The sequence below is a fragment of the Neoarius graeffei genome, chromosome 28, assembly GCF_027579695.1.
Source record: "Neoarius graeffei isolate fNeoGra1 chromosome 28, fNeoGra1.pri, whole genome shotgun sequence".
Classification (NCBI taxonomy): domain Eukaryota; kingdom Metazoa; phylum Chordata; class Actinopteri; order Siluriformes; family Ariidae; genus Neoarius; species Neoarius graeffei.
In genome coordinates this window covers 21,395,240-21,409,143 of record NC_083596.1, presented here as the reverse complement: position 1 = coordinate 21,409,143, position 13,904 = coordinate 21,395,240, and the positions used below count along the sequence as shown (strand labels likewise).

General features: G+C 41.7%; 1 protein-coding gene across 1 annotated transcript in view; it reads right to left on the bottom strand.

Moving 5' to 3' along the window:
• Nucleotides 1-4,895: 4,895 nt before the first annotated feature.
• The window catches only part of arcn1a (archain 1a), a 46,793-nt gene continuing 37,784 nt past the window's right edge, over nt 4,896-13,904 (bottom strand). The window contains exon 10 of the mRNA XM_060912346.1: nt 4,896-6,721. Within this exon, the coding sequence (XP_060768329.1) occupies nt 6,632-6,721 (90 nt within the window). The 3' untranslated portion in view covers nt 4,896-6,631. The remainder of the gene's footprint in view (nt 6,722-13,904) is intronic.

Here is a 13,904-nt window from a genome sequence, read left to right as displayed (position 1 = left end):
ACCAGTGCGCTTTATCATCATTATTCCTGTTACTCCAGTGTGGCTCTGAAGAGACTTGGCTTATCCTTTTATAAGTGAAGTTGATTTTTATCTAAAAAGTGTCCCAAAAAACTGCATTAAAAATGAATTAATTCATATAGAGCAGGTTATGTACCGCACTTTGGCATCCATGACACCAGATTGTTAAATATACAGTATTGTGGGTTATACATTTTAGATCCCATTGCAATCCATCCATCCATCCATCCATCATCTCTAGCCGCTTTATCCTGTTCTACAGGGTCACAGGCGATCTGGAGCCTATCCCAGCTGACTACGGGCGAGAGGCAGGGTACACCCTGGACAAGTCGCCAGGTCATCACAGGGCTGACACAGAGACAAAAACAACCATTCACACCTATGGTCAATTTAGAGCCACCAATTAGCCTAACCTGCATGTCTTTGGACTGTAGGGGAAACCGGAGCACCCGGAGGAAACCCACACAGAAAGGCCCTCGTCGGCCACTGGGTTCGAATCCAGAACCTTCTTGTGGTGAGGCGACAGTGCTAACCACTACACCACCATGCCACCCACCATTGCAATCTCATCTCATTATCTGTTGCCGCTTTATCCTGTTCTACAGGGTCACAGGAAAGCTGGAGCCTATCCCAGCTGACTACAGGCGAAAGTCACCAGGTCATCACAGGGCTGACACATAGACACAGACAACCATTCACACTCCCATTCACACCTACGGTCAATTTAGAGTCACCAGTTAACCTAACCTGCATGTCTTTGGACTGTGGGGGAAACCGGAGCACCCGGAGGAAACCCACGCGGACACGGGGAGAACATGCAAACTCCGCACAGAAAGGCCCTCGCCGGCCCCGGGGCTCGAACCCAGGACCTTCTTGCTGTGAGGCGACAGCGCTAACCACTACACCACCGTGCCGCCCACCATTGCAATCAAATCATCTAATTAAAAAAAAAAAATTTTCTATTCAGAGTAATATCAAGAGAGTTTTACTTACTTGAAAGCGGACCCTTTTAGGAGTCACAGTGTGAGCCTTGTGGGAGTCGTAGCAAATCACCGGCACACTCATGTTGGATGAGAATTAATAAAACATGGATACAAGTAATCTCAGCTGTCCACTAAAGTGCTCCACAGAACCTCGTCAGCAGGACTCAGTCCCAATACCATCCTGAGAAAAGTGTAAAATGTTCACCAGAACCTCTCCCTTGATTGTAGAGATAGAAAGTCTGAAAGCGCACTGAAAAGTATTCCACTGTGTGTGTGTGTCAGTTTCTCCACTTGCTCTTTTGTCAGTGTAGAGGAAAAGTGACGTGGACTGAACAGTGATTCATTCAAAACCGGGAGGAAAAACTGAAAAAGAAAAAAAAAAAAAAACCACAGAAGCACCTTCTCCTTCCTCCCCTCCCAGAATCCAAATAAGGAAGTCATGATGGACTTCAAGGAGCCATTTATGAAAGCGTAGGCTCGAACCTGTACGAAACTGATTCAGAGAAGAAGCTGTTGCGCAAGCTGAAAGCTCCCCTCTTGGAGATGCTGTTATATAAATAACCAAAATACTGTAATTTCAAGACCTTGGGGAGATTATGACGCCTTTGTGGCCTTGGGAGATTTCAATTCCCTACAGCTTGTGGGTTTGCTGCTTTCTTTGTCTCACTTACTCACATCCACATCCTCCCTCCTTCCCTTACAAACTCATCAGCATGCTCCACTTTGCTATCACCCTCATCTTCTTACCGTCTAGACATATTATGCTGGAGAAAATGCTGGGAACAGATAAAAATCTATTCTCCTGCTCGCCAAATTACCAGATTTTGTATTTAAAAAAAAAAAAAAGTCTCTGAATGATTTTGAGCCAAATTGAGAGGTAGAGGAAAAAAAAATAAAATAAAACAACTGCTGGATTCAATTAGAAGAAAACATGTGAATGTCTAATGAGCAGTCTTAAATAAACTACATACAGAACTCCCAGATGGTGAGATGTTACAGTGATCTCGTACATCGCTGTTGAATTCTCAGTCATGATTGGTTAGTAGGTGTTGATTACTTTTCTAGAACAGCTCGTCTGACCGAAGTTCAACTGAAAGCTAAATTACAAGTTTATATTAATGCACTTGTTCTAAAATGTTATCGTTACTACGGTACAGTAAGAGCTCGTTCACAGATGTGTGATGGACGCTGTACGTGACCCAATGCTAATTTAAAGGCAAGATAAACAAAGCATGTTACATTTTTAAAAAATAATTTTTTAAAAAACCTTTAAAATCAGGTGATATAATGGAGCTTTCTGTAAGGAGACATTTACTTAAAGGAGTCCCAGTGTTACTGTAATATTTATACTACTCACGTTATCTATCTATCAATCATATTTTCCCTTCATTTTGTCACTCGATTTTATGGACCACAATGGAAATAAGTGTTTTCACTTTCTTGTCTCATCCATGTATTTACAACTGCTTGTATGCATTTACACTGAATTGACTAAAATAAAATTTTTATACATCATCACGGTGGTGTAGTGGTTAGCGCTGTCGCCTCACAGCAAGAAGGTCCGGGTTCGAGCCCCGTGGCCGGCGAGGGCCTTTCTGTGTGGAGTTTGCATGTTCTCCCCGTGGGTTTCCTCTGGGTGCTCCGGTTTCCCCCACAGTCCAAAGACATGCAGGTTAGGTTAACTGGTGACTCTAAATTGACCGTAGGTGTGAATGTGAGTGTGAATGGTTGTCTGTGTCTATGTGTCAGCCCTGTGATGACCTGGCGACTTGTCCAGGGTGTACCCCGCCTTTCGCCCGTAGTCAGCTGGGATAGGCTCCAGCTCACCTGCGACCCTGTAGAACAGGATAAAGCGGCTAGAGATAATGAGATGAGATACATTCTCTCATTTCACTACAGGAAAGTCTTCAGGACTTAAAAGAGAAGAAAAAAAAACCCCAAAACAACCGTTTAAGCGACAACAGGAACTTTCCTCACAGATGTTCCACAACATTAAAAGTAGACGGCCTCTCAATTTCATAAATTTAGTTCTCTCTGAAATTTGGTCATTGTTTATTTTTGTAATATATATTTTTTAAAACCAGGCCATTATGTGGTTAGGAAGTTATTTCATTCGAGGGGATTCCTGAGCAAATGACGCGCATGAAATTGTTCGCGTCACGCAGTCAAGCAGACAGAGGAAGTCCGTGTGCGCATGCACACACTTACCCAAGTCGGCATCGTCTTCATCTTTTGGGTTTTGTCAGTGTCGCATTACTGCCATCTACAGGTTGACCTTTGAGCGTGCACTGACCGTTCCATCATTCTGTCGTTAAATGAACAGCTGATCACACTGAGGTGCTCGCTGAGCGCCGATATTTATTAGTTTAGTCCGGTTTCTCCTTTCTTTCATATATAACTGTCTTTTCTTCTCGCTTTCTGTTACTGTAGTCGGTCTTTCACATTTCTTTCGCACACTCAGCATCCTCTCCTGTTTCAAATTTGTATCCCACAATGCCTTGCACGAACGAGGAAAGCCCACCATGACAGGCATGACATAGTATCTTGAATGAGGTCATGGTGAGGCAAGAAAAAATGGTGGAGAATTTAGGGCCACGTGGCTCTTAATTCATTAATTGTACTTTTTTTTTTTTTGGGGGGGGGGGGGGGGGGGGGGGATAAAATTGGAAATCTGTGATTCAAATTAAGTAGCTTTTGGTCCACTAAAAAAGTTCAAAATCGAGTGTCAGGGAAAATTCTTTTTATGACCTAAATGTGAAAAATCTGAAAGGCAGTCTACCTTTAATTGTAACTATAAATGGATAAAACATTGCTTCATTCACTAATAAATAAAAAAATATATATATCAATCGTTGGTAATTTGCCATGGTGTTAAAAAAACCAACACTTCTGGATTTGCCGCTATTGGAACAGAACCCATTTTGGAATGATGGCACATCACACCTAGTCTGGCTAACGCGACTTCAAAGCTCTGCGAGCATTTGGTCTGGCAAAGATATTAAGCCCAACCGTTTCCCAAAGGCGTGGTTGACCCGCCTCCCTGAAATGCCTCAGTTTGCTACTGGTCGAAGCCAGAAAAGGCTGTGACGAAGCTTAAACCAATCACATCACTCTTTCCTCTGACGTATGTGACGCGACGGAAACTGCTTGAGTAACAGGGAGAAGATAAATACCTCCAGGGCTGCTCTTTGCTCCGTTTTCAATGAGAACTTCCCGTTGAATGCTTTCAATACAGCATCTACCGCTGTGTCAAAGGCTTGCCGCTGCTCCATGTTCGTAATGTTTCTAGTGAATGAAGCGCTTCCCGCATAGATTCTGTAAACAATCTATGGCTTCCGGTCGCAGTTGATTGGCTCCCGATTTTTCGGGAGCTTGGAAGAGCTGGAGATAGCTTGCCTTGCCAGACTAAGCTCGCAACAGGCCCTCATGTTGCGTCACACTTGTAGGATGGGCAGGCCCAGGCTACATCACACCACCATGTTGCTGATTTTTCCTAGAGCAGCACACCCCATCGTGTTTTTCCCCCTTACAGATATCGTACAACGAGGACAATAAAGCTTAAGTCATGAGCAAGTTTTACATATTGCATCTTTCCAGAATGTATTTCAACCTTAAAAGATTTGCTCTGACCTTTGCTGGAGCATTAGTTGAGTTCCATCCCTAAAATAACTAGAAAATCAGTTTGACATCAGCCCTTAGACTTCAATTACTATAATTTTCTGTTCTTTTCTCTCAGTCCAGAAAAAGGTCATAAAATGTGTCTGTGGTAATCGTCCATACGGGATAAAGAAAAACAAAAGCAAAAAAAAAAAAGGACGCTGGAGTATTTCTTCAATAACCGTTTGTAAATATTAGAACACACAAGCAATATAGTAAAGAGGCTTTTCATTTGGGTCATTTTATACACTTTAATAATTTCTTTAATAAGTTTACACTGGAATGTTACTCATCATTACCCTATTCATTATTTTACAGAGTTACAAAAAAAGAAATAGATATTTTTCTCCACTTCCCACCTGCAATATGATTAACAAAACAGACAAAAACTTGAACGTCTTTCTTTTTCCCTTGGAGCAATAGTGAGAGTCAAGGCATGAACGCAGAGCTTCGGGTGTCGTAACTGATGGAAAGGCCTAGTGATTAAAGGATCACTTTAACCAAGAGTGAAATTTACACGACTGCTTACCTCAAATGAAATGAAATGAAATGAAATACTGAAGATGCATCCGGTTGCTTCTTTGCTAACAAATAATGGAAGTGTGCGATCAGGTGACATCACCAGTCTCATCGCTCAGGAGGAAAGGACAAGCTTTGAAGTAACGGGGAATTTGTGTAATTTTATACTCCTGGCCAAAGTATTCGTTTAACAAGCTCTTAATACAGTCAGAAACGACGAAAGGAGAAAAACGCACACAGTACACTCACCTCTGCTCACAGCACGTCACCCTGCGTTTGCAAGCATGCTGTAAACTCGCGACTGACTCGACAAAGGTTGAAAGAATAAGCCAGTTTTTCTGCAATCCTTCTAGGACTTAATATGAACACTTCAAATCTAACGTTACATGACGGCAGAACGAAACCGTCAACAAAACTACAGGCCCTCTTCTTTCTAAGTTACAGGTCAGCATGACCCCAGATGATTTCCAAACCCTGTAACTGATGTACTGCGGCGCGACACCAGCACGGATTCCGTTTTCACGCGTGTTGCCGAAGGTCAGGACGTCACTGCCTCATCGATAATGAAGCCTAAAAACACGCTCACTGAATTATTACGAAGCTGACCTCAGTGCCATCCAACGTGCCGCTGGCTTACAGATTGCAGGGAAAAGCAAAGGCGATAATGTAGATGAACCAGATACAAGCTTAGACTTGTGCGGCAGGCCACTTCACAGCAGATAGAGGGTTTTTTTTTTTTAAAAAAAGAAAGAAAAAGAAGTCCAGCAGAAAGAAGGGAAGGAAAGAGAGAGAGCGAGAGAGATATCGATCACATACACAGACATGTAAAATGAGGTCCATTTCATAGTACATGGTCCTGCCGACGCAAGAAAGGAGTAGATAGGACAACGGTGGGTCGTTCAGTTGAGGAAAGGAAAAGACAACAGTGCAGGGATTTCAGACGGAGCAGAATGCCAGGACCAAAAAAAAAAGGGGGGGGGGGATACTGGCTAATTTACCCTTAATGCTAAATTAGATTAATGTTCAGTAAACCTCTAAACTATACAACCCAGAAGGGGAAGGAAAGACGAGAAGAAGGGAAAAAAAAAAAAAACCCAAACACCACAACGTGGTGGATTTATATAAATTATTCTCCAGTTAGTGTCACATGGTTTGGAACTAATCGGTTTGGCTGCGTCATTCATGTTCACAAACCAGTCCCTTCATAGATCCACTTACTTCTATACAAAGATAAAGTAAAACACTGCCAGTTTTTTTTTGTTTCGCTTCGGAAATGGGGAAAAGGTTCAAGTCCTGTTGAAGTACTGCTGAAGGCAAAAAGGAAAAAAAAAAAAAATCTCTCTTCTCATGCTCTATCTTTCTCTCTCTAGCTCGTACTGTGTTTATTACTGTCAGTCCACTGGTCTGGTGTACTCTGAAGCTGGTCTCGGAGTTTCGGTCGAGGAGTTTCTTCCTTAGAGTATTTCATACTTGTCGACCACGAAAGACGTTTCCATGGAGAACCGTACCGGACTGTTCCCGTCCACCTGAGACACTTTAGTGACCTGTGAGAGGAGGGACAGAAAAGAAGAAAAAGGCGTGATGTTAAAAATTTACGAGATCTGGTTGCTCACTAAAACAGATCTTGAGATATAAAAAACAGTCCTGCATCAGTGTACACTAGGGTGCATCAGTTGCCCCCTAAAAATGAAAAGTTCCCCTGATCATGATGCATTTTGGTTTTGTGTTCCTTTTGGTAAGAAAACGCACTGGGTGAAATATTTTGACAAAATTCAAAAGGGGCGGCACGGTGGTGTAGTGGTTAGCGCTGCCGCCTCACAGCAAGAAGGTCCGGGTTCGAGCCCCGTGGCCGGCGAGGGCCTTTCTGTGCGGAGTTTGCATGTTCTCCCCGTGTCCGCGTGGGTTTCCTCCGGGTGCTCCGGTTTCCCCCACAGTCCAAAGACATGCAGGTTAGGTTAACTGGTGACTCTAAATTGACCGTAGGTGTGAATGTGAGTGTGAATGGTTGTCTGTGTCTATGTGTCAGCCCTGTGATGACCTGGCGACTTGTCCAGGGTGTACCCCGCCTTTCGCCCATAGTCAGCTGGGATAGGCTCCAGCTTGCCTGCGACCCTGTAGAACAGGATAAAGCGGCTAGAGATAATGAGATGAGAAAATTCAAAAGTTTAATGGTGGCACCAGGAGCTCAAAGTTATAGAAAAAGCTGCTATTTTATGACTTTTATGACAAAATTTCGATCACTTTTCATGAAGCATTATGGCACCTTATAGAGTATACCAAATATCTTAGATACACATTTTTAGTACATATTCTAAATATATTATCAAGCACAGTTTGAGTTTTAGCTGTTCATTGAATCATTGTTCAGCTACTTTTAAACAATATAAATGTATTATGAATCACATTAATGCTTCTCAATCCCTTGCAAAGGTTCTTAACATGATCTCTGGCTCACAAGAAATCAATAAATGGAGTCCAACATTGTGATTCAAACCTTACGCGAAAACATAAAATAAGCATTTTTTGGCAAAAAATGAACCTCATGGTGCCACCATTAGACTTCTGAATATGGTCAAAACATTTTACAGGATGTCTTTATTGGTGAAAAGGAACACCCAAACAAAAATGCATCAGATTTTATGAAAGTGAGGGCGACTGATGCACCCTACTGTACAGCTTATATGGTCAATAGAGCAGAAACACAAAAAGTGCAAATGGTCTAAAAGGAAGGAAAAGGAGGAAAAAAAACTGGTTATCTAAATTTATGGGAAAGAACTAACGTTCACCACAACTGAATGGATCTCGTGTTACAGGACAACACACTTTTATTCATCACACGTACACTTGTGAAACTCCTCGCTGCATTTAACCCATCTGAACAGTGGGCAGCCATGCTAACAATGCCCGGGGAGCAGTTTGGGGGTTAAGTGCCTTGCTCAAGGTCACTTCAGGCTAAGGCGACCCCGTGTTAACCTAACCGCATGTCTTTGAACTGTAGGGGAAACCGGAGCACCCGGGCAGAACATGCAAACTCCACACAGAAAGGCCCCTGCCGACAGTGCTGACCACTACGCCGTCGGCGGTGGCGTTTTATTCAGTTAAAACATTTCTGATTTCTCTCGCCCCCCTTCTCTTTGCTGTTCTCTTCGGACTGATTTGATTTGGACTTTATTTGGAGAGGTGACGTCAAGAACAGAATTAGCAATCTGCTCGTGTCTGCTTCCCTTTTACCCTGTGCAGTCATTAAACTGGCCTCTCTTGCTTGATGGAGGAATTTCTTTATTCTTTAGAACTTTATTTAGTTTGTGTAGAGTAATGGGGAGTAATTCTACCTGGTGTTTTTTTTTTTTGGGGGGGAAAAGATGAAAATAAATGCGAATTCGCAGAATGCCTGCACTACAATTGAGATGTTCATGAACTACGCCTAATCCTGTTTAAAAAAGTGAGCTAATAAACCCATTGCTATAATACGCATTACTTACACATGGGCAAAGTTCTGAATATAATAAGTAGAATAAAACCGAGGGTTGTGCGATATATCGAATATACTCGATATATCGCCGAAAATTCTGTGTGCGATACATAAAATTATTATATCGTAACTATCGAGTATTTTATGGTCATCTTCCGACTTGCGTTCGTTTTGTGTTTGTTTAAAATATTTCCCGGTGGTTTTCTCCCTGTCCCTCAGGCAGTAACGTGAGAGGCTGCCTAAGGGTAAAGAAAACAATAACGTCACGCACTCGCCAACCAATCCTGGGCGACATCTCGGTGCTGAAAGGAACTTCCGGGAAGGTTTTCTAGTTTCGGTTGTGTTGCCAGATTGGGCGGTTTTAAGTGCGTTTTGGCGGGTTTTGAACATATTTTGAGCTGGAAAACGTCAGCAGTATCTGGCAACACTGCCGGCAGGAAGATTTCCTAGTTTCGGTTTACAGCGCTGACTCAGTTCGTGCAATTGCTGGTGTTGCGTAGGCTACCGTGTAAGCTCTGTCAATTTCAGCGACAAATTAAAAATGGAAGTGGACGAATTGGTTCCTAAAAGAACTAGTAAGGGGTCAGTCATCTGGCATTTTTTGGATATCACGAGGAGGACGTGGAACAGCAAATGCCAGTTTGTAAAGTGTGCAAAAAAAAACCTGTCATCACGAAAGGCAGCAGCCAGAATTATACACATCTGAGAGGCAGAAAACATTCAGTTCTAAAGTGTGCAAAGAGAGAAATGATGTTTTGCAGATCTCTCTCTCTTCTCTCCCTCAATCTCTCTCTCTATTGTGAATGTTCCAGTGGTTCTCAGTAGTCAGGTTAATAGCTTGGAGATCTATTTTTTAAAATAATTTAATGAATGAGCACTTTTCTTATTTAGGCTAAATGTCTTTCTCAGTGTTGAGCTTGCACTGTATTGATTTGAGCTCTGAGCAGCTCTGTATTGTGTTGCCCCTTTGTTGCAATTTTCAAGATTGGTTTTGCAGTTTGTGCCACGTCTTTGTTGAATAAAAATAGTCTTATTTCAATTCAATTGTGATTAACCACTAACATAAAAATTTAAAATGTGTTGTTGAAAACCACCTGTAAAGTTAACCAAGAATGTTATTTAGGCTACGTTTACATTACGTCGAATCAGCGGATCATCAGATTAATGTTCTTAAAACGATTCGCGTTTACACTAAAACCGTTAGCCGTGCACATAGCAACGCCAATACGCGGATATGCTCGGCTCCGCAGGCATCCTGCGCTCCAAATCACTCCGCCCTGAACAGCGAGTGCCCTCTGGAGGGTGCGCACTCCGGCCCTGCGCAGCTCACACAGCGCGCGAGTGAAGTGAACAAGCCACGATTCGGGACTGAGCCGCTGTGTGTGTGATCCCAGCGCAGATCACTTATTACTTGCAAGTGGAAGGATGGCAAGCCTAAAGACAATCATAACTACACAATGGGCAGTATTTGCATCAGTATTTGCAGTATTTTCATACTTTTATACTCTTTAATGAAAGGTGATACAAGGCGGAAGTCCGCGCCGTTTTTCAGCAGTCGCGTCACATGACCAACGCCAGCGAATCAGGAAGGTGAATGTCACAGTGATGTTGTCCAATGAGACGCCAGCTAGAGCTCAGCACAGCGTATCCGCGATGTTTACACAGCACCGGACCAGACACGATCTGGATTGAATACGTGGACGCTGGCGGATTCCCGTTTCCTGGCTTTTCCAGGGGGTTTAATGTAAACGGACAGTGCATCCGCGAAGAAAACGAGACAGATATGGTCTAATGTAAACGTAGCCTTAATCTGCAGGGATTGTAGTGAAAACAGTAAAGAGTAAAAGTTAGATTTCATGGGGTCCTTTAGAGGAGATTTAAATATATCGAGATATATATCGTATATCGTGAAATGGAGAAAATGTATCGGGATATTCATTTTTTTCCCATATCGCACAGCCCTAATAAAACCTCACAATGTTAAAAATAGAGGGAAAAAAAAATCCACCAAAGCTGATTTGATGTTACCAGAAATTCTCACAGCCCTAAATGTCGATAAGCCGGTCATCGCCACATCATAGTAAGCAGTGAAATAAGAGGAGAGTTCAGCTATTTTAATCCATTTTATTAAACCAGAACGCAATATGCTTTTGCTCTGTTTATTACTGTACCAGATGGAAAGCAGGATGTAAAGTAGGTTTAAAATAAATAAATTTGGGGTGGGAGAAAGAAACCCCCCAATCACTAAATGCTTTTCTATAACCAGCACCGCACACACTGTTTACTAATGTCTGCATATGCTTAAATTACAACCCCGATTCCAAAAAAGTTGGGACAAAGTACAAATTGTAAATAAAAACGAAATGCAATGATGTGGAAGTTTCAAAATTCCATATTTTATTCAGAATAGAACATAGATGACATATCAAATGTTTAAACTGAGAAAATGTATCATTTAAAGAGAAAAATTAGGTGATTTTAAATTTCATGACAACAACACATCTCAAAAAAGTTGGGACAAGGCCATGTTTACCACTGTGAGACATCCCCTTTTCTCTTTACAACAGTCTGTAAACGTCTGGGGACTGAGGAGACAAGTTGCTCAAGTTTAGGGAGAGGAATGTTAACCCATTCTTGTCTAATGTAGGATTCTAGTTGCTCAACTGTCTTAGGTCTTTTTTGTCATATCTTCCATTTTATGATGCGCCAAATGTTTTCTATGGGTGAAAGATCTGGACTGCAGGCTGGCCAGTTCAGTACCCGGACCCTTCTTCTACGCAGCCATGATGCTGTAATTGATGCAGTATGTGGTTTGGCATTGTCATGTTGGAAAATGCAAGGTCTTCCCTGAAAGAGACGTCGTCTGGATGGGAGCATATGTTGCTCTAGAACCTGGATATACCTTTCAGCATTGATGGGGTCTTTCCAGATGTGTAAGCTGCCCATCCCACACGCACTAATGCAACCTCATACCATCAGAGATGCAGGCTTCTGAACTGAGCGCTGATAACAACTTGGGTCGTCCTTCTCCTCTTTAGTCCGAATGACACGGCGTCCCTGATTTCCATAAAGAACTTCACATTTTGATTCGTCTGACCACAGAACAGTTTTCCACTTTGCCACAGTCCATTTTAAATGAGCCTTGGCCCAGAGAAGACGTCTGCGCTTCTGGATCATGTTTAGATACGGCTTCTTCTTTGAACTATAGAGTTTTAGCTGGCAACGGCGGATGGCACGGTGAATTGTGTTCACAGATAATGTTCTCTGGAAATATTCCTGAGCTCATTTTGTGATTTCCAATACAGAAGCATGCCTGTATGTGATGCAGTGCCGTCTAAGGGCCTGAAGATCACGGGCACCCAGTATGGTTTTCCGGCCTTGACCCTTACGCACAGAGATTCTTCCAGATTCTCTGAATCTTTTGATGATATTATGCACTGTAGATGATGATATGTTCAAACTCTTTGCAATTTTACACTGTCGAACTCCTTTCTGATATTGCTCCACTATTTGTCGGCGCAGAATTAGGGGGATTGGTGATCCTCTTCCCATCTTTACTTCTGAGAGCCGCTGCCACTACAAGATGCTCTTTTTATACCCAGTCATGTTAATGACCTATTGCCAATTGACCTAATGAGTTGCAATTTGGTCCTCCAGCTGTTCCTTTTTCGTACCTTTAACTTTTCCAGACTCTTATTGCCCCGTCCCAACTTTTTTGAGATGTGTTGCTGTCATGAAATTTCAAATGAGCCAATATTTGGCATGAAATTTGAAAATGCCTCACTTTCGACATTTGATATGTTGTCTATGTTCTATTGTGAATACAATATCAGTTTTTGAGATTTGTAAATTATTGCATTCTGTTTTTATTTACAATTTGTACTTTGTCCCAACTTTTTTGGAATTGGGGTTGTATAATTAGGAACATGTATTCCAGGTGAGAACATTGCAGGCACAGAGAAAACCTGCCACAACTTGGGGGGGGGGGGGTTGGCGCTCCTCCTGGAGAATTTAAGACCAGGAACATCTGCACAGGTCAGTTTATCATCAGAGTCTACATTATACAGGGATGAGAGTGGGTGGTCATCAAAAAAAGCAGAAAACAAGATAAAAAGTTATGAGAGGGCGCCAAAGGTGCCTGAAGCAGGGGGGGTGTCTGGGAGGGATACCCCCTCCCCGGAAAATTTTGAAAAATAAGGCCTTACAAACCACTCTTCCTGCAATCTGAGCTGTAGTAGATATTTTTTCATCTGTTGTCTTTTTTATATATTTACATGAAAATGTGTATCAAATCAATAGGAGTATTGTTTTAATTCAAAATAAAAATCACATTCTACATTCAAGGGTATGGTTATAATTCATGATCAACAAAAATGACAAACTAAATTCACATTAAACTTAAGTTCTATTAATTATCAAAATGTTCATATATTAAATAAAATTTCTTAAGGTGACTGACCTTTTCTCCCCATGTCCTCATTAGTTGCATATGGTTTCTTCAAAAAGTCTTTTGAAATATTTAAGTTTTCAAAAGTGTCAGCATTAATTCAGATTTACTGACTATCATACACTACCGTTCAAAAGTTTGGGGTCGCCCAGACAATTTTGTGTTTTCCATGAAAAGTCACACTTTTATTTACCACCATAAGTTGTAAAATGAATAGAAAATATAGTCAAGACATTTTTCTGGCCATTTTGAGCATTTAATCGACCCCACAAATGTGATGCTCCAGAAACTCAATCTGCTCAAAGGAAGGTCAGTTTTATAGCTTCTCTAAAGAGCTCAACTGTTTTCAGCTGTGCTAACATGATTGTACAAGGGTTTTCTAATCATCCATTAGCCTTCTGAGGCAATGAGCAAACACATTGTACCATTAGAACACTGGAGTGAGAGTTGCTGGAAATGGGCCTCTATACACCTATGGAGATATTGCACCAAAAACCAGACATTTGCAGCTAGAATAGTCATTTACCACATTAGCAATGTATAGAGTGGATTTCTGATTAGTTTAAAGTGATCTTCACTGAAAAGAACAGTGCTTTTCTTTCAAAAATAAGGACATTTCAAAGTGACCCCAAACTTTTGAACGGTAGTGTATACATGATGGATAAAACGATAGATGAAAGAGAAACGTATTTTTGAAGAGCAGCGACGATGAAAATGTACAAGTTTCGATAAAATAGAACGGATGTGGGTACTTTTGTAAGAACTGTTATGATTGGCTATCATGCTCTCGCCATCGATGTTTTGGCCA